Source organism: Protomyctophum bolini (assembly GCF_963924005.1).
Source record: "Protomyctophum bolini genome assembly, chromosome: 12".
Taxonomy (NCBI): Eukaryota; Metazoa; Chordata; class Actinopteri; order Myctophiformes; family Myctophidae; genus Protomyctophum; species Protomyctophum bolini.
Window position 1 is genome coordinate 32,862,477 of NC_137873.1, and position 26,590 is coordinate 32,889,066.

Consider the following 26,590-nt stretch of genomic DNA (forward strand, 5'->3'; position numbering starts at 1 on the left):
ACCGTCCACCCGACCCGTGCTTTTAATGCGTTTACCGGGACATGCATTTTTGGAGAGCTGAAGACTATTATAAAATCTACTACTTGATTTGATAAAATTGTGTTCAGTCCGTTTTCGAAATGGCAAAACCTTTAGATCACATCAAGAGACCCATGAATGCTTTCATGGTGTGGTCCAGAGGCCAAAGGCGGAAGATGGCCCAAGAAAACCCAAAGATGCACAACTCTGAAATCAGCAAGAGACTCGGCGCAGAGTGGAAGTTGCTTTCCGATTCCGAGAAACGTCCGTACATCGACGAGGCCAAGAGACTGCGCGCACAGCACATGCAAGAGCACCCCGACTACAAGTACCGACCCCGGCGCAAGCCCAAGAGTTTGTTACGGAGGGACCGGTTCGTGTTCCCCATGCCTTTCCTCGGGGAAGCGGCGGAGCACTTGAAGGGATTTTCTACGGATTTTCTGGCCCCTCATGGGGACAAATCCAGAGCTCTACTTTCACCGACTCCGTCGTCCCACTACTCGTTCCTGGACGCGGCAGCAGCAGCGGGACAATTCGGCACCGGAGCTGTTCAGCGGATTTCGGACTCTCTTTCGCACTCTCTTCCTGCAACCGGCACGGCGTTGCCCTACGCGCACTCTCTGGGATATCAGACTGGAGCGTTTGCGAGTTTGGGTCACCACCACCACACGCACGCGCACCCGTCGTCCACCGGCCCATACGTGGTGCCGTGCAGCTGCAGCGCCTGGTCTGCAACGAGGCTGCAGCCTCCTCAGGTAGCTTACATCCTCTTCCCAGGTGGGATGACCAACAAGGCTGGAATAGACTCGTACACTTCACCGAATTCAAGTGTGTGACCCAGACGCAGTACAGATGTATTTAGTAGAACACGTTTGGGCACACGGCATTTGGAAGGGGAAAAAGTAGGCTAACTTCAAAAAGGGGTCTGTAGGGGGGTTGTATCATACTTGTGAGAGACAGTTTGAGTGCAAGGGGGCTTGTGCCCAAAGTACATTATAGTAAAATATGAAATGTTATGTAGGCTATTTTCTGTAAATATACTGCACATTAAAAACGTGTTTTGGTTCTATATGGATTGTTATTCTCTCACTATTTCACCTTTGAATACAAAATCTATTATGCCTATAGCTACTATATAGCCTAAGAATCAGAGTCAATAATTAATTATAATATTTCCATAAATGAGTGATAATCAATCATCAATCAGTTGATAATTGGCAGACCAAATGCCAATAGCTTTATAACAGCCAATATAATAAGAGGGTATATCTACAGGGAACCCAAACATGTACCCAGCTGAAAGTGTAATCAGCTTGCATGTGAATCTTCACATTGCAAGGTGTAAGTCACATTTGTAATGTGACAAAGCATGTTTATTTTCAGCTCAAATTGGGAACTATACATTTGCCAAATGAAGGGCTCTCTTCTCTCTGCCTTAAAATGAATAAGGTATACAATAATGCTGAACTCTTTAAGCAGTTAAACCAATTTTCCTGTGTGTGTGTGTGTGTGTGTGTGTGTGTGTGTGTGTGTGTGTGTGTGTGTGTGTGTGTGTGTGTGTGTGTGTGTACAGTACGTACATAGTTGGCATGAGGTGTGTAAGTATGTATCAATTCATCCAATAGGCTATATATGCCATAGCTTATAAACAAAAACATCACTGTATTCATGGAGACTGAATTGTCCAACACTGATCCAGTATATAGAAATTTAGGAAGTTTGTCTTTTCATCCCAACTTCCCCATTAGCTTGATTTAGATTCCTATTTACAAGAAGATTACGACAAAATCAATGTAATTATAAGTCTACAGAAAGGAACTTATAGTTGCCATGCATTTGGGTTTAAAAAAAAGTTTGGCATTTTCATGCTTTGTTGTAGTATACCTCTTTATAATGCATTGTGTTTGTGCGTTGATAAATACACCTGTTTGTGACTGGGAGGTATAGGGAAAGAGAGAGAAACCAGTGATAAGAGAAGAATAGCAACTTCTCTCCTTACCAACTGTTGACAGAATGATAAGCTGGTTTGAATCATGTAGATTAAATAATGCAACCAACTGTCGCTGTGATAGTAAGCGGCAATGAGTCACTGACTCAACCATGTCACAGTTTCGGTGTACTGTACTGTACTGTACTGTACTGTACTGTACTGTACACTGTAATGTCTGAATAGTTTTTTATAGATATTTATGAAAGTCACACAAGAGTGTTAGTCTAATTTAACTCGGAATATGCAAATGTATCAATTTGGTTACATTTGTATACTCTCAGAGTTACAAATGGATAAATTACCATTGGGGATTTTACGGTTTCTGAAGCATTGGTGAAGATTACATGCTCAAAAAACGACAGAACCCTTTTCACCTGTGTGTAAGTTTAGTCTATAGGATTTGCTCTGAGAGGCTAGCACTGTAGCTGCTGTCCATATGTATATTGGCACACAACAAAATCACCAATGTTAATTTAATTCTGAGAGTGGTTAAAGTATTCTCTGCGTGTCACCATGCAGCAACTCTCGGTTTAGCCCTGTGGAGTCTGTGATTCAGTTTCAGTCCCCTTTTTATTTGCACTGGTTCTCCACGGTTTAGTTTTGAAGTAAAGTACCAGGTGTGCCAGTCACCTCTGTGTCCACACCTTTCACTGCAACCTGCCCATAGTAGCGTGTGAGCATGTTGTGTGCACGGTACACTAGGTGGGCCAGCCCATGGCTATGATGCCATATTGTCCACGGGGTGAAACAGCAGTCCACACCCAGTAACACCATCGATGCTCCACACGCCACTTCACTCCAGTTCCTTTCTTTGCCCGCACACTTCCTCCTCCTTGGTGCTTTGATTCATCCTGCTCACTAACAAACGAAACTTTGGTCCCTTGGTTATTTTAAAACGAGCACAGCCCATTGGCAAAGGAACACATCCACACAACCCCATTCACACTTGCAAAACACCCTGACAAGGTTGTTGAAGACATGGCGCCTTCGGTTCTCCAGACGGCTGGATTCGTCTTGGGTGTGATCGGCTCAGCTGCCCTCATTGCGGCCACCGCCATGAACCAATGGAGCGTAGCGGACCGGCAGTCGGACGTGATAACCTCCACGTACACATTCAAAGGACTCTGGAAGGACTGTGAGACGACCGCCGCTGGGATGACAGAGTGCCGGCCATACTACGGCCTTATGGGCTACTCAGGTATGGTGAAGGTGAAGAGGACTTTACTGTTATCTAATAAAGTGAAAGTTCTACCAAGAGGTCACATAGTGACACATACACATGGATTATTTGTAAATATAAACAAATTCTAATTGAATTAATTTGGACAAATATGACATTTTGTTGGGCTATCATGAACCTGAGAATGGCTCCGTCCTCTGGGGTCCTCTCACAGACAATTTGCTTTGGCAGTTTTGCTTCTCTTTTCCTATAAGTCGTTAGTAAATGTATAGAATAAACTCAGCAGTGTATCTTATAAGTATGGAATTGGACATGTATTACTGCTGGGAATCCAACCTGCTTCACTCCTGCTGAAATTTGTTTTCAGGGTGCACGCGTGGTCTTGAGTACATGGCCTGTGTTAGCCACATCACTGAGTCACCACCTTCCTCCCTTTGGCATGTTCTCCTGCATAATATAGTCTTGTCAAATAGAGTTTCTGAGAAATTCTGTCTCACACCCTGATGGCACTATCAATTAAACCTGTTGATCTTAGTCTGAAACAGAATAAGGTTACATGGGTTTAACTGCAGACTTTGTCTTCCTGGTTCTAACAAAGAGAAGAATCGAGGGCATTAAATTATTGTTAAATTATGTTATTGCTAAATTCACTTAAGGATGAAAACATGCCCTATAAGCATTTACCGGTAACCACATTAATTAAGCTCGGCATATCATGAAAAATGAAAACATGCGAAGAATTTCACTTTTCACAAATTTCCCCAAAATTCCACAATTAAGAATAACACAATTTGCAGATTAAAAAGCTCACATTGCTATACGTTGTAAGATGATCTTCTATTTTCAGTATTTGTCGTACGACTAAATATATCATTAATTTGCATAGCATTAGGGGCAGATTGCCAAGTGGTTAAGGCTCTGATGCCTGACATGTCCATGGGTTTGATTCTCGAGCCTGGCAGAACTTTGCTACATGTCACTCCCCGACTGTCTCTCTTCACTGTGTATAAAATATCTATCAAAACAGAGGTATCTATATAAAGAGGGATGTTTCTTGTACTGGTGAGTCCGTTAGGGTTGAGAGTAAAACTCACAAGGTAAAATCCAAGCAGCACTTACTAGAATAAAGATGATCAACTTGAAAATGAAAGTGTAATGAATGGTTCTCTCTGCCATTTGCGATTCGATTTTATTCCTCTATCCTCAAGTGAACTTGTGACCACTTCTCTGGCCTGTTCCTATCAGTATTTACACTAGCACTGAGTGCATTATGGTCAGTCACCATTATGGACAGCCAGGCCTAGGCTCAGTCAACAGCGCTATCAGAAGCAAAACAAAGAACAGGCAAAGGGCAGGTTCAAATAGTGAACCACTAGAGAATACTCTGTGTCAAATACATTTGATGAACATTTAATAGAGGAATTAATACGTACAAGAGAAAATGAGTGCAAGTAGTACTGAAATACTATACATATTACTCATTATTGTACTTTGACAACACTTCTCCAGTACACCCTAACAAGATTCTTTACTCTTTTCCATGATCCAAATATTATGTATAACCTTATCCCTGATCCAGAATAGAACCATTCTGGCTAAAACGCAATATTTGGAAGTGCTGACCCAATGCCATGTCTCATGTCTGTGGTGCAGGTTCCTTCCAGGCAGTGCGAGCCCTTATGATAGTGGGTGTGGTGCTGAGTGTCCTTGGAGCGGTCATATCAGTTTTCTCGTTGAAGTGCCTCACAATGAACAGCATGTCAGAGACCTCCAAGGCCAAGATGAGCTTGACCGCCGGCATCATGTTCATCATCGGAGGTAAGGAATCAGATGTCTCCACATTCCCACCAGTAAGTTTCCTTGTCAGGTCATTGGAACAAAGTGGGACAAACTGGAAAAACCCAACATGAATTTGACTGTCAGTACAAACAGAAGTCTTTAAAAGTTGCAATTTTAGATCCGTTGATCAGATGATTTAATTGAATCTGTCTAATATAACCTTATCCATTTTACCTGCGGCTAATTCTAAAAACGCCTTCTAAATCCTGACCTAAGTATTCTGAAAATATGTTACAGCTAATGTTACAAAAATGGGTTTCCTGGATTGAAAGATATAACCACGAATTGGTGTTCCAGGTCTAAATAGGTTCGATATAACGTTCGCTTCATTTTTCCTTGCATGAGCCAGCAGTAATTAGATGAGATAAAACGGCCACTCACTCACTTCCTCCATATCTCTCTCTCTCTCTCGTTCTCTCGCCCTTCATTCCTTCCCTCAGGTATTTGCGGCATTGCAGCAGCTTCTCTCTATGCCAATCAGATTGTGGCCAGTTTCAGGATGGCAACCATGAGTCAAAACAACTATGGTGGTGGCGGTTACGGAGGAGGGGGTTACGGAGGGGGGTTTGGCGGCGGACAGGGGATGGGAATGGGTAGTATGGTGCCCAGGTAGGATACTTTTTATGCTTGTATTGTTTTGCATTGTGTTGCATATATGTTGTATTGCTATCATCCATCCATCCATCCATCCATACTGTGAGGTGGACAGACAAACTCAATTAATCTGTTTCTTCGCCTCTTAAGAACAGAAACTGGTCAAATTATTGTAACTTAACGGCATAATAAACCCTATAGTTGTTGACCGGGGTCCACTCCTTTTTAACCTTTCCAACAAATCTCTTGTTTTGAGCCTGTTTTCACAGAACACATGCTTGTTATGACATGCCCACAATTGTGACGCTATAGGGTTCATGTGTTTAATACAAACTGAAAAAAAGTAAAGTGAAGTAAAGTGCTGCTTATTCTCTCTCTCTCTACCAGATACACGTTTGGCGCAGCACTATTCGTTGCTTGGATAGCAGGTGGGATCCTGCTGGTGGGGGGCATTCTGAAATCTCTGGCCTTCAAGGGCATGGTGGAAGATGACAAGACACGGTCAGTCCCTTTGAGGCCCCTTTTCCACCGGGGTTGAATCGGTTCCGTTCTTTTGTGCTGCCTAAACTAAAGTTGGTTTGGAACGGGGACCAAAAATACTTCTTCTTGCCCCGAAGTGGGAACCAAACAGAGGTGGACAGAGTACAAAATATGACCTGGTCAGATTTACTCCATTACAAGTAAAAGTAGCTCAGTCAAAATGTTAAGTAAGAGTAAAAAAAAAACTTGCTAAATGTACTTAAGTACATGCAACATCATGCAAAATACTTGAGTAAAAGCACATTTCAGATTTTTCACAATTGCTGTAATTTTTCCCCAGTTAATTTATAGGACCTTGTAACTCTTGTTTCAGAGAAGTAACTCTGAAACCACCTGCACTGCATGCACTGATGTGCTTGATTGTAGAACCACTACATTATACATCTTAGTATAACAGGATTATACTTTTTTATACAATACAAAAGAACTTCTGAAAGCCAGACGTTGGAGGGGTAGCGCCCCTCAAAATACAGCCAGCATGTTCTCGTATATAGAAGGAAGCATGAGGTCAGTCCGCTGCAAAATCGTGGGATGTATCTGGCCGCGGATCTACATCTGAGAAGAAATTGTGCCAGGGACCTCCCCTCGAGTTTTGTGTTGTTAAAATGTTATCCCAGATATTTCAAGCTTTTGGGAATGTAGCAGTTCTACAAGCTCACAAGGCATTGAGGCGCATTTGTGACCTTTCTACAGTCTATGATTGTGACATTGTAGTTCAAGGTGATTTTGATCTGTGGAACCCCCTTAAGGACCCCTGGGGGTCCGTGGACCCCACTTTGAGATTGAGAACCACTGCTGTAAACCATACCACATGGGCAAGAACTTCATATTTTCATTGATATAAAATAATTAATCTGAATGTTTGATTAATCGAAAAAGTCATCGATATAATAATTGCTAACTAAATACTCAATAATTGCAGGCCTATTATGTACAAAACATAACTAAAATGTGTTTGGAGAAATCATGCAGCAAACCGCCTCTTGTCTGAACAGGTACCCAGGGGTGGCCTACGTCAAGTCCCACGCCAACAGCAAGCCTGACCATGATGTCCACCTTCCCGATGACACAAGGACCAGACCAGACCATAAATATGTTTAACTTCTGTCACAGTTGGAGTTGGACAGGCTTTATTGCTTTCCCCCGAAAAATGCTTTTGCGGTAGGCTAGTGCTAAAAGCTGTTTATCCTAGAGACTACTAGCCCATACGAGGTGGCTAATATACAGATACTGTAACTTGATATGAGACTATACATAATAATGGGACATTTAATTTTGTGATATTAAAGTTCTCTTCCTGGTCTTAAATGCTGCATAAAGGATGTAAAAAAAGAGAGAACATAGACATATTCGTTCAAGCTGAGTGAAATGAACAACTTCATAATAACCAATGACAATTATTAATCACATCAATATTAAAGTATGGGTTCACAACAGTAAGATTTAATTTTGCCAATATTCCCCAGCTCTTAATAATTTATACGATACCACAACAATAATCTACAAGATCTACACCTGCCATTTCGGGGTTCCAAATCGGGCTTAATCTTCCCTGCTGACTCAATGAAGGCTTATTCAACAGATAAGGCTAAAACAGTGATTGTGAAACGCTTTCATTTCAAGGACCCCCATAGCTGAGTTACAGGCCTGTAAGGGTCCATCTTAAATCCCCTCATGGAACCCAGAGGGTCCCTGGGTCCCACTTTGAGAACCACAAGGGTTACAGGTAACTAGATGTAAATGTGCTACTGTGTAAAATTGTTTACTTCATGGACGTTATTTTTGTTAATTCATTCTTTTTACACTGTTCTACAATAAACAGATATCACATGTCAAATGAGTGTAGGAAAATGATCATTGATTACTAGAATTACCGGTCAACTGAACTGTGCACTTAAATTGTAAAAGAGCCAACTTGCAATACCCTTTAAATCCAGCAGATGTCAGGGATGATACATTTGAGTTCCATATTAACAGCACCTACAGTGGCACTGCCTTGCCATATACACTAAACTCCATGTTTCTAATAGTCCTCCATGGAATAAAGGGCACATAATGAGAACATTCATGAAATACTTTTATTGATGCATATTTTATCCAAGCAAAAAAAGTACAACCAGTTTCTGTTCGAACCAAACATCCATAAAGACACAAAGGTACATCAGAAAACTCATACCAAGATTGGTTTACTGAGAGTTCTTCACTAAAGTGTGCCTCAGCAAGACACCTGGATTTGAAGAGCAACTAGAATCCACTCACATTACAAAGCCCATTACAGACATTGATGAGCATTATAAAAAATATATCGTTAGATAAAGAAGTCAGACAAAGGGGGGAAATAATCTTACGGACATAATAATCAGTCTTGACCGTATCACTCGAATGAAACCCAACCACAAAATGATTGATCAACTATTCAGGTATTTAACTGTGAGGTCCCTCACAGTTAATGTCATTGCACAGCTATTATTTGGTACAATTTAAAACAAGGTTCATGTTTTCCAGTACAAAACCAGTCGTATAGCGCAGTCATTCAACAACCAATGATCGAGTTTGGGCCATGTACAAATCTGTAAACTAAAGAATAAAAAAAATGAAAGGGGCCAAAAATAAACTTGTGTTTTGGGTGAACGAAAAAAAAAACAAAAAAAACAAAAAAACATGGACATTTATATCCGATCCAGCTTCTCACTCAAGAATTCCTCCACACTGTCTGTGTTCCATTTGAGGATGCTGAGTTCCTCAGCGATGTTCCCGTTATCGTCCAGAAGCTTTAGTACAGGGTCTGATCCTCTTACATACTGGAAACAAAGACAATAGAGAGGAGGAACAGAAGGGAGTTGTGTAGATAGAGGGAACAAGACAGAAATAGATCATGAGACCATTCAGTCGATATAAAAAAACATGCTAGAATGTATCAAATGTCTAATTAACCAGACAATTATGTGGCATCATGCAATTACACTACCAATTCAGTGTGCCATTGTTACCTTAATTTGAAGACCCTTGAACATCTTGGGCTTGTCACTCCTGACAAAAGCTGCAGAGATGAAGAATATTAAGACATTTGCAGATGCATGTCAGTCAAGGATTCCTAAGCCTGTAATTAGTGACCATTGCTGATGCTCCTAGTATGCAGTGTTAACAGTTAACAGGAGAGAAGAGACAGTATTGAACACACAAGACAGTTACAGGTGAAGAAATTAACCCACAAGTCACGACCATATGGTCAGACACACCTACAGACGACCCCAACCTATTTGAGAACTCATAACATTACAACAGAAATGCGTGGTCTACTACAGTGGTTCTAAAACATTTATGTCAAGGACCTCCAAATTCATGTTATTTGGCGACAGACCCTTTTGTACCCAGCACTAAAGAAAGATTTGTTTAAATATTTTAAGAATTCTTGAATAAAAACGTGAATAAATAACACAACCAAATTGTTCTACTTTGTTAAAACATTGAAATGCAGGACACCTAATTACCTTGGACTTGAGGGAACCTCCCCAATTTTCATCCACAGACCTCTAGAATGGCCCCAGGGTAGAGCTGCAGAGAGGACAAAACAGTCAAGACAAGAAAGACATCAAGTCTGTTACCATGGCATGCTTGCTTATGTATTATGATGTACTAACAAAGGAGTTCCTAAATTTTTTCATACCAAAGACCACCTATTGCGAAATGGCTTAAAAAAAAAAAGAAGGGAAAAGCAAAATAGCTGATTTACTAATGCATTTTCCACCCAAACCTACTTGGCTCCAGAAACCTATCATTGCAGATAGGTTTCTGGAGCCTGCGGTCACTATACCCATTGTGCCAATAGTCCCAAAACAAATACATTTATTGATGTGTTCACCGATCATGTATATAAAAACCACTTTGCAAATTTCTCAACACATCTCTCATTGTTTATCACCTCGAATGTCCCTGTGGGTGTTTATGTGGGGAGAACCAAACTTATATTTAAGGACAGACTGGGAGAACACAAAACGGCTATTCGCACTCACAATCCCAACTGCCCGATGGCTGTCCACCATCATGAAAAAGGGGCACCGGGAGCCCCTCCTCTCTGAAAGCTACAGCCATTGAAGCTATCCTCAGTGACATCAGAGGTGGCGATAGACTTAAGAAACTTTTTGGATAGTAACCTAAATGATGAGGTCGATTATCTGCCTTTTCTCTGATAGTTCTGCATTTTCTTTGTGATTTGGGTTACCGTTTAAATGTGTCAATATAAATATTTACTTCCTTCTTTTCCTTTGTTTTCCCAATATTAGATTTTTACTGTTCACTTGGTGCTTGTCACTTCGGGTGTCACTTCGGATTTATTTGAACATCTTATGTGTAATCAAAATGAAATAATTTATGTGCCAATGAAATAATAATAATGTAATGACATGATTGGATCACACCCACCACCTGGCTGTATTTAAGGGGGACTAATTAGCCAAGATGTTAGATGGACCCTGACGAAGACCTTTTGGTCGAAACGCGTAGGTCCTGTTTTTTAATTGCCTTGCTCATCAATAAATTATATAAAATCTTTTTTCACCAAAGACAGAGTTCCTTGGAAATTTACACCTTTGGGAATTAAGCAGTACAATACCTTTTTTGTCAGCTGATTTACAAGCTCACAATGTCCCATTGCAAGCTTATTAATCAGCTATTTTTGAAAAGAACGAAATGGACAAATAATTGACAATAATGACGAGCCCAAATAAAGTGGAACACAGACAGAGTTATGGGGACCAGATGCTCAAATGATACATACAATTAAAAACCTCCGGTCCTCCAGGCATTTCAACAATAGTCTACTAGGGAAAGTAATTGGTCATGAAATCAGCTTGGCTGGCCTATTGTGTCTAATACTGTACGGAGTGTACGCCTTCCCATGACCAAGGATATTCGAAACAAGCTGAGCCATCCCCGACTCCCTTTGGGAGTATAGAACCAATCATCTTCCTTCCTTCCACCTCTGCTATCAATTTATTTTCTCTTCTGTACACACATACAGTGTTGGTGCCGCGGCCCGTCTTGGTGGTGGGAAGGCTAGTCTGGAGAGTAATTTGATTCTGGCAGCCTGACTCATAAACGCGTCTGGGCGGGTCCTAGGGGCCATTAAACTGGGAGTTTGTGCATATGGGGCAGAATGTGTGCGTGTGTGTGTGTGATGGATGACAGTTTATGCAGGCTCACTTGTAATCAAACCTCCACTACCAATATACAATAAGTTAGAGGAAATTGGAGTGCCAGGGCAGTATTTCACGTCCATACTCAACTCTCCGTTACTGGGGGGTGAAGTCTGGAGTGTGGCAAAAGGGGACCGCTTGGCTGGCTCACACGGCAAATTAAATTACACATGCAAAGCTAACCTTGCTTTCTTCCTGTCCAGGCCACAAATGACATTTTCTCCAGTTTCATTTCACCACATACGACAGACCAGTCACAGCTTTTGCCGATTATGGGCACAGTGGAGAGATGGTACTGCTTGGACTGGCTAGTAAGCAGCATCATGGTCAAAGAAATCTCTCTGACAACTCCAGCTTTTCATGCACACAAAAATCATCAATTTACACTGTTCAGACTTCATTACAATTGTGTGTGGCATCTATTGCTAAGATTTGTGTAACACACACACACACACACACACACACACACACACACACACACACACGTTTGTCATCAATAATGAATGAATCTTAATAAAGAATCAACTTCTACGTCTTGAGGGCAAAAAAAGAAAAGAAAAGGTGAATAATTTGTTCCCAAAGAGATGAAAAGTTTGTGTGGCCTTTTCGGCTGGCGTAGTGACTAGTGATCCAGATCACTATAGCCTGACAGCACTCAATATAGCCCGACAGCACGTTGTGGGTTCAAGTCCCGATCCCGACGGCCTTAGCTGCATGTCACTCTCCTTCTCTCTCTCGCCATTTCCTGTCAAACTACTGTCCCATCAATACAAGGCATAAAATAAATAAAAGATTCACTCAAGTGCATCAACTCAAGTGCACTTCATAACCCTGTGAATCTCCCTTCACACCTCTAAACAGGTTACCCCGTCAAGTTCAACATTTCCAGAATGCTTGAGGTATAAATTTACTTCAGTATGTTACAGTATGGCTTAAAAGCCCTCAGAGGAAGTGAGCGTGTTATAGTCACAGGCTCACAGTGCACTCATTAATGTCCCCAGAGAGTCCGGTTAAGATTTATCCAGCCTTTCAGAGACGCAGCCCCCGCAAAGCTCACTGTGGTACAAGAAATGACTAATCTAAAAGCATAATTTATAAATCAATATATACACACACTCAGATTATTTTATAGCGACGCCGTCGTGCGACGGAGTACATTAGGCTTAAGTCTAAGTAAATGTCCTCCGTGCTAACTGACTGAATCTCAATAATCGACTAGGCTACGCTTAAAGTCATTTCTCAGAGGTTTAATGACACTGCAATGATGTAAATTGCATTGCCTGATAAAAAATTAAAACTCTTAAGACAGATAATTGCAGCTGTCGACTGAGGAGAATGTGCTTAATGCTGCTGCAGTATAGTACAGCCGGAGACAAGTCATTGTTATTCTCAATGACATTTTCAGTCGAACGGTGGGAGTGCAGAGGTACTCTGCTTTAAATGAAAACCAAGGTCTGTCGAAGACAGAAAGAGTTATAATCAAGAAATGAAATGAGGTGTGCTCTATTTGGCGAGGTGCTGTTGCTAGGATACCACACACTCTAGGGGCTTAGCTTAATCAAGAGAAAATTACTTTGTTTTTTTCCCCCCACTTCGACCATAAGAGACATTTGCTTGTCACAGACAGCACAGCAGGGAACTGTGTTGAAATTGCTTTAATGACTGGTGCTTTAGCATACAATAACAGCACTGTTACTGAAAAATGTGGATAACATCTCACAGCTGTAGAATTGGAGTAACAAAGTCTCATCGCTGACAGTAGGCATTGCTAGGCAGTCAATCACGTAGTGAAGGAGCGAGAGAGAAGTAAAAAGAAGAGATAGGCATTCCAGTGTACAAAAGCAAAAGCCTGCTTAACTGTAGCTAAGAGACTGGCATGCTTTAGTTTGTTTTACCGTGTGCAGTACACTCCCCCACTCAAACGCCATTCGGTGACATCAAAAGGCACTTCCTTAACATTGTGAGTTCACCTGGTTAACATTTTTCATCCAACTCTATTCTTGTTACCATTGATGATTATCATGGTTTCTGTCTTCTGACTGCCTAATGCCAGGCTTGGAGCCTGTTCCATCGTGTTGAATGTCTCCATCTGGACTTGCTGGCCAAAGTGACAGAATTTAAGCTTGTAATTATAAATTATGTCATATCTGAAGAGTGCCAAGGTTATTTCTATTGAAAATAATTATGTTCTGGCTTAGAAGCTTCTTCCAACTCTCATATTTTGTGCCTTAATTTGTCGCACCAATTACACCAGCACTAGCCTCATGAATTAAGTTTAGAACACCGATTGTTATCCAAGCTAGAAAGATCAGGTCACACACACACCTTTACATGCGAGATTGCAATTTATATCTTAAAAGAAATATCTGAGGACATCATCTTTTGCAGGAGAGCATGCCCAATATGTAGTACCAAGATATGAGACAAACTGAATGTTTAATACCAACCAATGAATCTTGAGAAAAGGTTTGATAATTTAGGAGAAATTAATGATGGACCTGGTTGAGTACTGTAGTGCTATAAATTAATGAATAAAAGCCAGTGCTGAGTCAGTCTTGGGGTGCATGTGTTTGGTCCGACGTACTAACAGTCCGACACTGCCGACAGGCATTAGTCCGACTCCCTAACCAAAACTAAACCTAACCTCACAGGAAGCCACAGATTAGTTTTAACCTGTCACCTCACGGTCACAGGTTAGTTTTAACCTCCCACGCATGTCGGGAGCCATGGGTGAGTTGTAACCGGCCATGCATGTTGGGAGCGTCAGACGGTGTGAGTCTGACTAAATGCCTGTCGGACTGTTAGTATGTCTAACGAACGTATGCACCCAAACGTGGGTTACATCAATACAGTGAAGGATATGGAATTTAGCATGAATATGTCTTTGTTTTTCAAGAGACCAGCATTGATTTTCCTTCATCGGGAAAGATTGGTTTTGTTTCTTCGCACCTACTAACAAGTACAACCAGTCTGTACCCTGGACTGCCATTCTGTGAGCTTGGCCATTCGTCCTACCTTGCGTGCTTCCATCTGGACCTCCTGCTGGCAGCACTGCCGGCAGACAGGCTGGAGCTGGCCGAGGCTGAACTCCCCCAGCAGGTCACATGAGCTGCAGAGCAGGTTGCTGGAGAAGCCTAGCTCCCTGCACGCCTCCGAGGACAGATCAGCGCCATACGCAGACAGCTGGGGAGAGGACGAAGGAATAAGAAATGTATAGAAGATGCGATTTTTTATATATATATATATATATATATATATATATATATATATATATATATATATATACACACACACACACACACTGTCCTCAGTTTTAATATCAAAGAACGATGCCAGCTGTCGCTACAGTCTCTAGTTCGTGGTGGTAGAGAATCCAATGTGTTATAGTCATGATTCGCCACCAGGAGCCTGGATGGCTTGATTCTAGGCTTAAAATATTTTTTGTAAATCTCTATGGGAAAGAAAATGAGTGGCTGATTTTTTCAGTGGAACCAGAAAACCACGCCCACTCCTATGCCCTATTAACTCCAAAGACAATTTTACAGCTTTGAGGAGGATGTGTGTGATGTTAATGTGCAGAAATAAATTAACTACGTTTTAGATTAAATCGCTTCAACATTGCGCAGTAGGAAATGGCAGCATCTTTTAAGAGAATTACCAACAGCCATGGAAATTTATGTACGTGTGTATTTTACTTACACACACACACAGACACAAAGACACACACACACACACACACTCTCTCTCAGCTGCTGTCTGTCTCCTGCCAGGAAATTAACGTAACCACCTGGCACCTGACAACATTTTGACATGATGCAAAGCGCCAATTTGACGTCTTGTTTTGGCACGCGGCACTGCCGTTGTACTGAGTTTAGTTAAACTACCATTGTATTTCTCACTTCTGTCGTCGGGAGAAGTGAGAAATAAAAATTCAGGACTCGGGAGCTGTGATTTTATCATTTCGTTATTCATTCTGGTCTTACGACATTGATACGGCCAAAAGCATATTTTGCTTGATTCTTTTCTTATATCAGGCAAACACTTTCCAGATATGATTTTAACTGAACTTTTAACAAACCGACATAAAATAACATGAGACCGAGTTAAGCCACGTCATTGCAGCTCGCGCACAGGGAAGCAGGATGCTGCTTGACTGTGAGGACCAGTTTTTACACTCGTAACCGCAGCATACAGGCACAGCTGATTACATCTACTCCAATCACTGAATAATAACATGTTTGTGGAAAGAACCAGACCACCGCGTTTGTTAGTCGTCAACGTCGTCTATAAAGTATAAACTTACCGTTTGTATTAGCGACAGAAGCCACAGGAGATACACCTCTCCCGACATTTTGGAGAGTGCTTTGTTGGGGGAGGAAGTATCAGGACCCGTTTATTAGCCTGAAGTGACGCTGCGGCGCGCCTGACACGCAAACATGGACCGCTTTGACTTTTAATAAATTCCATTATCTTCAAAGCATACCGTCCACATTTTACAGTAAGTATCCGGCTTGCTTGTTTACATGTGTGAAGTCAAAAGGGGGGTTTGTGGAACGTTGCGTTGGTGTTTGTGTACCGGCTGAGTGAAGGGCAGCTTCGTTTTATCGGCTGTTAAATGTTGGACATGACTCAACAGCGCCACCCTCCGTCGGCTTTTCATCACAGTCGGTCAATTAGACGGTCCAATCCCGTTTGAACAGACAGCAGCGGCGGACCAATGAACAGGCTCGTCTGCTTGGTGGACTGGTGAGCCAACCAATGGCCTGGAGGCTACTAATAACTTCTTCGCCGTGTGGAGGAGGAGGAGGTAGGAGGAGAACACTGTCTGAGGACTGCACGGGACAGCAGCGCGACAAGAGAGGGACACACGCGACGCCACAGCGATTTACAACAGCATGCAGACGAACCTTCACCCAGACTAAATTCACAGGATCTCTGATAGGTCGGAGGACATTCGCCTCTCGCGTCGAGTAACAATTAACTAGACCATGAGCGAGTTGCGTCAGCATTAATCGATTCGTGGTCGCAACAGTGGTGGAACATCTCCACAGTGTGATCACACAGACAGAGAGGAGAGGGCCATGCACACGCACCGCTTCGCTTTGTGATTTATCGACGCTGCGTTGTGCTTTCAACAGAAACTGCCTTCCCCCAAAGAACATGGAGTGACTTAATTCCCGCTGGATTGTTTGATGGGGCTGCTAAGAGTCATGATGCCACCCAAGTTTCAGCTTCTGGCACTGCTGGCGTTCGCAGTGGCCATGTTCTTCTTGGAGAACCAAATCCAGAAGCTGGAGGAGTCCCGGGGAAAGCTTGGTAAGAGAGAGGGGCTGCAGCTAGTGTCTTCAAAACAACACACACTGCATGCTATTACACATCAACAACACACACTGCATGCTATTACACATCCACAACAACACAATCTCACACACGCACACTTCATGCTATTATTACACATCAACAAAACACACACACACACACACACACACACACACACACACACACACACAGCATGCTATTTCACAACAACAACAACACACACACACACACACACACACACACACACACACACACACACACAGCATGCTATATTACACACAGCACGCTATTACACATCAACAACACACACTGCATGCTATTACACACACACACACACACACACACACTGCACGTTATTATTACACGTCAACACAACAACAACACACTATTACACACCGACAACACTGCAAGCTACACACCAACAACACATTGCATACGCATCAGAATCAGGCTGATTGCACAGCACAGTTTTACAGGTGTAAACTAAAGAAGTGAGTGATTTAAAAAAAAAAAAGTTCAGCACAGTTACACATAACACATACTACAAGACTACACGTACAGCATGTTACACACATGGCATGGTGCACAGACTGCACACACCATCAAGAGACTGCAATGCATGTCTCCTCTCCAGGGGTGGTAAGAAAACAAAGGCAGTGTGATGTATGTTTTTCTCTTGGTTGAGTGTGTGTGTGTGTGTGTGTGTGTGACGTGTGTGTGTGTGTGTGTGTGTGTGTGTGTGTGTGGACTGGAGCATTGTGGTGGTGGTCCATCCATGGTTGGTGTCAGTGTGACTGTAGCTGCATGCATCCCTGTGCATTCAGGTCAGTAGGACGTTGTATGGGAGAGCAGCTTTCCACTCGTTCTTTCACCCCAAGAGGTCTCATTTTGTCAAAATGGTAAAGACTGACACGAAATGTTGTGCATGCTGCAGGTGGTCATGAAATGTTGATAAACTATGGCGATTGAAACTAATCATAATCATGTCATAAAGTCACGTCAAGTCACCTTTATTCATATAGCACATTTAAAAACAGAAGTTGAAGGGGAAAGTGGAGGGAGACCTTTGTTATTCCCATTTTCCCATTTTCAGCTTCACCAAGCAGATGGCTGCTCAGGGGCAGGCAAGAAGTTAGGGATAATATAATATTATATAACATAACGTATTATTATATGTTGCCCAGTGACACTTTCGACACATAGCCGAGTCTATAGGACATGAACCGGGGACCTTCTGTTCTCAGTACTTGGCTAACCATTCAGCCAACCATATCACCCAACAGATGGAGATATAGGTTTTCTTGACTGTGACTTGAATGACTATCCTTATTCCTTATAGAGTTCATGTGACTTTACTATAGTATGGAATGCATTGGTATCTTCTTGGCAAATGCTTCTGCGGAAGTACGAGAAGGAAATCCCTGCATTACACACTTAAGCCATCAACATTGTGTTAGAGGATGCAGCTGCCACCCTGTGCCAAACAGCCCCAGATGTTGTGCTGTAAAGAATTACATATGATTAGTGTAATGCAAATGCGAAAGGGCCTGGTACTTGATTTTGAGAGAGATGCATGGGAATCAGAGAGATGTGTTCTCCACTGGCCAGAGTGGGTATCTAGTCTAAAGTCAGGCCAGAGATGGGACTGTGAGTTATGTTTTCATAGTAAAAGTGGAATGTCTTTGCTGAAAACAGGTCTTTTCGATATATAACGTAATGTATGAGAATGCTACCCTGCAGCACGTCATTTCTCGCCTGTATCCTGACTATTTCTTCCTATTGAAAAGTGCACTGCGCTGTGTTAAAGTCTCAGTGGCAGGCCAGCTATCAAGAAGTGCACACTCCCAATAAAGATCTGGGACATTGCAGGATTATCTATCCTCCTCTCGGCCTGTTTTTTTCTCTCCTGTTGTTGTTGTTGTTGTTGTTGTTGTTGTAAGGAACAGCACACATCCTCGGGGTATAGGGAGAAATCTTTGCACCACCAACCATCGTGTCATGGGAGCAAACATTGAAGAGTGATGACCCAGGGCAGGGCAGTAGCTTGGGAAGGGGGTGTGAGTAATCTGGCTGTCAGACCCTTGGCTGGCACTCACTACTTGACTGGGCTGGGCGGGCAAGGCGTGAAGCTTCAGAGAATTTGACGCAATGGAAAAACTCAAAAGAGATCCGTTGAAAACTCTGAATGAGGAACGTAGTTATATTTAAGTTGCGGACTTTGCGCGTATCACGTCTTAGTTTATCCAGACTTCTACTGCTACTTAATTTCTTCCAAAAAAAAGCAGTTATATGATATCCATACTGTGTGCATGCTGTGAGAATTGAGTATTGGTTCATGATGAGACTATCTGGTGGTTAAAAAGCGAGAGAGACTGCCTAATCAAATAATGTGCCACAGTTGAGTTCGTTCTATCAAGCGTCCTATGTGGGCGCCCAGATTGCTATATGACATTGGTTACTGCTGCTCTAAAAGGGTTAGGCTATAGGCTACATTACACTCACTGAGTGAAAATCTAAACTCTCCTGGGCTGCTGAACACATAGATACACACATACTGTACATGCACGCGCACTCTCACGCTCACACACATTGCTGAAACGGAACCTGAGGGCCCTGTGCCTGCCTTTCCCCTGACTGGCCACCACACAGAGAATCTGTTGACTTGGCAAAAATGCTCTGATGGATGGCTCGACCAACAGCATATGTGTATACCGGAGCCTTGAATTATGTGCTGCATAGTCAAATAGTTCTGACTGAGGCTTTCAGAACCCTGATCTTGATATGCAGCCACATAATGGGCAAATTACCAGGTGCCCCCACTTAGGCTAATTTACAGTAACTATATGTTGACAATGGTGTCATCTGTGGGAAAATTACAGATACAAAAATTTAAAATAAATTCTCTGGAACAAAAACAATGGTGTGACATTAAGGATCAGGTCACAAAGTTCTGTGGTGTGGGACTCTATTTTGATAATAATAATCAGTTTTAAGCAACGCCAAAACTAGTTTTTATTGTGGTTTATGATATTTACAGTACCCATAGGAAAACGCGTGTCCCTCATTTGACTTCCCTGATGATGGGTTATAAATGCTTCAGCGAGCTAAGTACATGTCATATATACATTTTACACCTGCTTGTGATTAACTGTATGCAGGCTGAAATGACACTCTCTTACAGTCTCTACACGCTCCTCACAGTGTGGGATTCTATTGCCTGACACATAGGTTGAATCACTTCCCCCTCTTAGATGTCTCTCCTGCAGGGCAGACAAGCTGTGATTTGCTTCCAAGCTGATCGTCGTGCCCAGGGTTTTGGAGAGGAGAGCTCTCCTGCATTACAATCACGCAGCCAGTGACTCAATTCTGTATCCTCCTGCCAGAGGCCTAATCTGTTGTTCTGGTTGGTGACAATTCTCTCTCTCTCTTTGCTGCTCATCTGCAAATATCGCTGGACAGGACAAACTGTAGAGCAAGCAGAAGAGGGATGGATGAATCCCATTTTAGGCGGGAACCCCTTTTGGTGTTAGCATTATGTTGTGCTTTAGCTATTGAAAAATAGCAGATCTACAAGATCATAGTGCGCCACCGAGTGGCACGCTACGAGCTTGTAGGTCTGCTATTTTTGAAAAATCGAAGAACGACTGACATAGAAACATAGCTTTTTCAGAAAACTGTCAGGATGTAGAAGACATTTTTAGAATCTGATCTCAGGTCAGAATGGGTTAAGAGCAAGAGCTTCTTCAATATAGAAGTTCAAATGGAGGTCATAGCCCTTTTTTCTCTGTCAAGTTTGGGGTCAAACATCGAGGAATTTCAGGAAGTTGTACAATGCTGCTTGCCTACGTTGTTGTTGTTTCAAATGTTGTTTATTATGAGGCACTGGATTGCAATCATATATGATATGCAACTAAACATGCTTCCTTTCTCTTTTCTTTTTCAAACAAAAGGCAATACTGTACATCAGGGGTAGGCAATCTTAGGCTTGGGTGCCAACATTGGCACACTGGCATAAGTGTGAGAGAGGACATTTCTTCTAAAATAAAATAAGATTACTCACATCAGTATGCACATTACATCCTGCACATAGTTCTACATTCATTCAAACTCTCACTCTGACTTGGGAGGGAGTCTGGGAGATAAGTGGGTTATTCCTCTACGTCTAATCATCAGTACAATGGCTTAGTGTTAAGAAAATATTTAAAAAAAAGAAGGTTGTCGGGGATATGGGAATCAATATCTTTTGGAAATATTGGTATTTTGATGTGGTGTAATAAAATGTAATGTTGATATGTCACACTGATTATCGAGAAAATAAAAGCATGGCACTTCATGTGAAACATTTTGCTGACCCCTGCTGTACATGTCCCTGTAGTACTTAGGTGCTTACATTGAATTGGTAGTTTGAGGCTTAATTATGTCTGAGGTGTCCAGGTGGCTCAACCATGATGAATATTTCCAAAGTTGGCATTTCTCAATTATTTAGCGAATTCAAATTGATTAGGGAGTATAGAGGCTAGTGTGTGTTTGGTGAGGCTTCAAGACATCTGTAAGAAGTAAGAACAAATATGATAGTATAAGATAATTCTAAAGTATTTGAAAAATTAGGAATTCGATAGTAGTCAGTACAGTTACCATTGTAAGTATGTTGCTTGCACAGCACAGCAAGTGAAATATTGTAAGTGGCCGAAGACTCGGGTCAATGCTGTCCACTGGCATGACATCTCATTTCCAGGCCTATATGGCTCGAGGCGAAGAAGTGTGGAGAGGATAATGGCTCAGTGTGTTTGCCCTGCTGGTGGTAGGGTAATTTGAGAGGAAAGTTATGGTATATAGCTGCGTAAATAGAAACGTTGTTTATTAAAGTGTCACCTTTTGGCCCATGCAACTTGAGCGCTGCTCTGCCCTATACACGGATGTCTCGCAGGCACATATTATTGAGTTGGTTTGGCCACTCAAGAAGAGCTCTGTGCGTGAGCTGTGTCAGATGGTTTGGCTCGCTAGCGGTCTGCCTGACCCATGGAATTCAGTTTTAATTCCCATCAGTGATATTTGGCTCCATCAATTCCCCTGTAAACCTTGCAGCCCATAGGGGGGCGGGGGGGGGGGAAACAGAGGGAACAAACATCCTGTTGAATGCAGAGAAAAGGAACGATGCATGAACTCATTGTGCATCCGTGTTTGGAGAGCCGACACGAGAATGTCTTTTTAAGCATTCATTCATTCATTGTCACAGCCCACTGCTCGTGGGGTTCGGATTTGAATTTGATTTCACTTGTCATGCTAGGCACTTGCAACCTCAAGCCCACCCTCACTCTCTCCACTGCCAGGGGATCTGTTCAGGAATTTGCTCTTGAAAGGACGTTCGGTCGGTGGGCATTCCTGGCTGGTCCTTGTGGGCCCGCCACCGCATGGACTTTCATTGGATGACTCTATAGCCGCTGGGCTACCCGGGGCCTGTTCAGATCACTGCTGCATACCGTATCTCTCATGCTGTGTCACTACACTAGCCGACCTTGTTCAGCATGCGTCTTTGAAATTATTACATTTTAATGCTGAATCTACATTTCTCAGGTTGGCCTATTTCTCAAGAGTGAAGCAGAACTATGACTGTGACTGAAAGTTAATTAGATTCTTCACTGAATTTAAGAGTGTGTAACTAGTAAATAGGTTCAACAGCGAAAGAAAAAGAGAGGAATCTTTTAGACTGTCGGCTCTGCAAGTTTCTTCTCAAGCCTAATTGGTTGACAGGACATCCTGATGACATAACCTTGTTACAGCTTTCACTTACATCTCTGAAAAGTGAAACCTCCACTGTTCTTTTTTTTGGGTTATTCTTTTTTTGCCATTATCTGGACAGAGCACTCGGATTCCCTTTGAACTCTCCCCGACAGTCCAAGGCCATTTTTAGCCCTGCCCGAGGGGGCAAGCAAAGGAGGGCATGAGTCATTTGCTGTCAGTCTGTCGACTGGCATCTGCTACTGTAACTAGCCTGTGGGCAGCACCTTAGGGCTGCAGGACCGAGTGGGCCCTGTGCTCGCTCGCTCACTCAGCACCGCTCCAGAAACACGCCATTTGAGTGGCTAATGGAGGGAAGCCCAGCGTGGAAACAAACGTAGGTGTCACAGGCACGGATTTGTTGCGAGAGGCTGGAAGCACAGTACAGTGCTAATAGTCGTATACTGGGTGCTGGCTGCATTGTGAGAGGCAGCCCTTGATTGGGTTGTGTATTTATGGCCCTGGCCATAAAGTGTTCCCAGTGAAGTGTTGTGTGTTAGCAACTGTATAGCCAGCGAAGAGTACGTTGCCGAGGCTAGATGACAGACTGGCTAATCGGGGTGTTATGGACTGTTTCACACCCTGGATGTAATTGGAACCCGTGCTGAGGAAAGACTTCCTCTGCTCGACCCCCTCCCTCCCTCCCTCCATCTCACTATCTGTCTCTCTCACATAATTCTTCACGCACACAATTTACCGTGCTGCCGCTATTCTCTCTTTCTCCTCAGTAGATCTTTATCACTCTGGGGAATTTTTGACAAATGATATACAAAGCAGGTGTCAATTTCTATGGGTCTTTTATTTTTTTTCCTGTCAGAGTAAGCGTAATTTGTACTTTGTCTAAGGACCCAAGAACATTGCATTGCAGTTGTACAACCATTCCTGTTGCTTTATAACGACACATCAGCATGATCGATCACATTGAAAGTGATGTACCTCTGTCTGTCATAACAACCCATAATACCTTTGCAACCACTATATTAATGGCAAGTAGTCCAAAAATCTGAACTAACTCTTTAAGTCCTGTAGGATGGTGTCCGAGAACACGTATAATGAAATGGTCAAAATTGGAACACCAGGTTGAACGTGGTTAATAATATTCTAATGCCTCTGTGATTTATCACCCTCGTAGAATGGGTGCCTGTAACCGAATCTGCTCCCAGGCAGCTTCAGAGCTAAGGTGGGCATCACAAAGAGAGAGATTAAGACAGAGTAATAGAATGGAAGATGAGAAGAGAATTTCGAAAAGATTCTTTTAATTTAATTTTCTTCCCTGACCCAGAAATATTTAAACCTGTGGCTTTTGAGCCTGCACAAAGAAAAAACGACCCGAAGCATTTTTTACAACCAATTTCATCAGAGCATTGAGGGATAAGAAAAGGACGGAAGACAAATCTAGCCTAGTCTGCCTACTCCTCGGCTCACATTTCTTTCGTCCTATTACTGTCCTGGATTTGGCTTTGAGCTGCCTTTTTTATCTGGTTTTGGCCATGACACATCTACACAACAAAATCCTAAATGTTAATTTTTAAGTCGGAAAGTGCACAAGTTTTTTTTACTATGTGTGCTGTGCAGTGCTGGGCTGTTGAGCTCGAGCCATTTTGTTTATTTGCCATGGCATTCAATCCTGTCCTCTAACTGTAAAACCTGATTTTCACTTGGTTGCATCACTGAAAATAGCAGATCTGTGAACTTGTAGAATTGCAAGTATAAATCACAAATAAGTAAGACATCCCTTTCTCTGTCCTTCCTTCTCTCTGTCTCTCTCTGTCTGTGGGCTGGGGCGGTGGAGGTGGTTTGCTCTTCACCGCGGCTCGTGACGTCATGTTGTAATTCAGTGGTCACCTCACCACCGAAAACCCAGACTATGAATAACGCTTTAGTCGACGAAATCAACACTGCTCTGGACTTGTGAGGGACAGTTGTTGCTTTAGTGTATAGTCAGTCACTCACCTTACATGAGGACATGTTGATGACGTGCTGGAACTTGCACCCCCACTCCATCACTTGATTGCTCCAGGGGGTCGCGCTCGCTGCTTCAATTATTATAATGCTATCAATTATTACTGATGTGATTGATGTACTAATATACCGTAGCTGTTTCTACATAGTCTCCCTCCGAGCACAACAGTCTGCACGGTAGCCCTGATAGATGGATAGCCTGGAGGAATCATGCTAAATGTAATGAGATGAAAAACGACATCGATACCCGAGCTGGAGAGATGGGCTGATATAACAGCTAAACAGTAGATATGTTGGTGTCCTCCACCTCCATTATCATGCTGAACGATAGTGGAACAGATAGATCTGTGTAGCACTCTCATGTGGCCCTAACCTGCTCATCTGAGTCTCACTCATCATTAAACCTATGAATAGCTGTCCTCTCCTTTGCCTAATAGAGTGTGAGTTTTCCCTGGACTCCTATTTTATGAATTATTAATTGTCTGGCATGATGGTGAACAAGAGAGGGAGATGAAGAGAAATCACAGTTGTAGCCAGAAAGCAACTAGATCTGCTTTGTTTTGTAAACAGTTTATGCAATATTGTTTTACTATAGTGGCTATGGGTAATGTGTCATTTTGAATCATTAAACCAGCTTTGTCTGCCTGGATGCCAGAATTAGTTTTTTTTGTGTGCATTTCTGCTTGTGACAGTGAATTGAAAAGCAGGAGAGTAAAGGCCTATAGTATATACTCCAGTATATGAGATGATAGCTTATCACCGCGGTGTAGTTTTCTAAAGGTTATAAAGCTACAACATTACGTCACTCGCGTGTCTGACCCCGACACATCTTTCTGTTCTTACTGTCAGACAAGTCCTTTCACTCTGGGGCTAGCCTCGGGTACCCAGGCTTTTATTTTCGTTCGCGTCGGCTCAAAGAATCTGGGGCTATCACCTCGACCTCGTTCACTGATTGGTCTAGAAGTTGGTTGAGCGGTCCCCTTGGTTTTGCAGGCATGGGGGTTTCAAATCTGAACCAGAGGGAGGCGGCGTCAATGCTAAGGACATCACCGCAAATATGATGGCCTCGACTCTACTGTATCTTTTGTTAATGGTACGAGAGTGGCTCTTTTGGAGCGGGAATACCGGTACTCGTTTTTTATTCTCTATTTGACCCATATGTGATTTGAAAATGTTAATAAAGAAACTTTGAACAAAAACAAAACTCGGGCCAGCTTCAGGAATGACTATAGCCTTATTTTTCTGACTGGTATGCACCAGTTGGGTGCCAAAGAATATTTTGCGGTTAATCTTCCTCACAGTTTCTAGCAAAGGAGCACCAGAATACTACTCGAGATAGAACTGGAAATTCATGCTTTGACTAAAAGCTTTACTGGCCACTAGTGACGTACAGCTGCTGTTGATGAGTCTTTGCAGCATCGTTTAACACAGGAGCACAAGTGAATCTTCAAGAGTTAGCTGCACGTTTTCCCCCTCCCTAACGTACCCTCCAAAGAGGAAATGCCTCAGAAAAAGTTGCATAATTCCCACTGCTTTAGTCAATGACAATCCAGTGCCAAGATGAGATCTTCTATCCAATCAATTCCCCCACCCCCTCTTCAGCAACTTGTCCGAGCCGCCTTAACGCTAAACAAGGCAGGGAATGATGGGTTCCGATTCCGCTATCTGTATAAATTGCTCCATAATTTCATCTGACAGGCCGTTTCTGATGAATGAAACAAACAGAATGCCCCCCCCCCCCCCCTTTTCCGTTTGTCCTCGACGATATCGGCGCACCTGTCAGGCAGCAGTGCTGCAAGGCTTCGATCTCCGATAGAAATATTAGGGGGGGGGGAAATGGCAGGTTGAACCGCGATGATTAGCGTCTCCCTCTATGCAGGGCTGTTATCATTAATGTAGACACACGGCATGCATTTAGACTGAGAATTATTGATGGGGCCACAACAACATGCGGCTGCATTTTTTATTTGGTCTGCTCTGGAGTTTAGATGGAACAGCTTGTATTTCATCTGTTTCATGGATTTGTGGCAGTCGAGGTCTCTCTGTGTGGGCTCGCGAGTTGCTTTTCCTGTACTATCGCAAAGAGGTCAATTCTGAGGTGGTGTGGTGTGGTGTTAACTTTGTCCTCTGCGATGACACTCAGTGGAGTAATTATGGTCATGAGACCCATGCCCT

At 42.7% G+C, this 26,590-nt stretch overlaps 4 protein-coding genes across 4 annotated transcripts in view; 3 read left to right on the plus strand and 1 right to left on the minus strand.

Moving 5' to 3' along the window:
• Positions 1-119: 119 nt before the first annotated feature.
• LOC308325505 (transcription factor Sox-14-like) lies at positions 120-854 on the plus strand (the record flags this gene model as incomplete). Its single annotated transcript, XM_080778023.1, has 1 exon — positions 120-854. The coding sequence occupies one exon, from the start codon at positions 120-122 to the stop codon at positions 852-854; it is 735 nt and encodes a 244-aa protein (XP_080634149.1).
• A 2,132-nt stretch (positions 855-2,986) lies between these two features.
• Positions 2,987-7,262, plus strand: cldn18 (claudin 18; the record flags this gene model as incomplete). Its single annotated transcript, XM_080779031.1, has 5 exons — positions 2,987-3,206; positions 4,842-5,006; positions 5,468-5,636; positions 6,009-6,122; positions 7,157-7,262. 5 exons carry the CDS (start codon positions 2,987-2,989, stop codon positions 7,260-7,262), a joined length of 774 nt encoding a protein of 257 aa, XP_080635157.1.
• A 959-nt stretch (positions 7,263-8,221) lies between these two features.
• selenof (selenoprotein F) lies at positions 8,222-15,741 on the minus strand. The gene is made up of 5 exons (XM_080777289.1): positions 15,660-15,741; positions 14,372-14,539; positions 9,653-9,716; positions 9,152-9,201; positions 8,222-8,962 (listed from the first exon to the last, which is right to left on the minus strand). Exons 1-5 carry the CDS (start codon positions 15,705-15,707, stop codon positions 8,831-8,833), a joined length of 462 nt encoding a protein of 153 aa, XP_080633415.1. The 5' UTR covers positions 15,708-15,741; the 3' UTR covers positions 8,222-8,830.
• Positions 15,742-16,187: 446 nt separating this feature from the next.
• hs2st1a (heparan sulfate 2-O-sulfotransferase 1a) overlaps positions 16,188-26,590 on the plus strand; it is a 36,120-nt gene continuing 25,717 nt past the window's right edge. Inside the window, exon 1 of the mRNA XM_080777962.1 lies at positions 16,188-16,672. Coding sequence (XP_080634088.1) covers positions 16,549-16,672 — 124 coding nt within the window. The 5' untranslated portion in view covers positions 16,188-16,548. The remainder of the gene's footprint in view (positions 16,673-26,590) is intronic.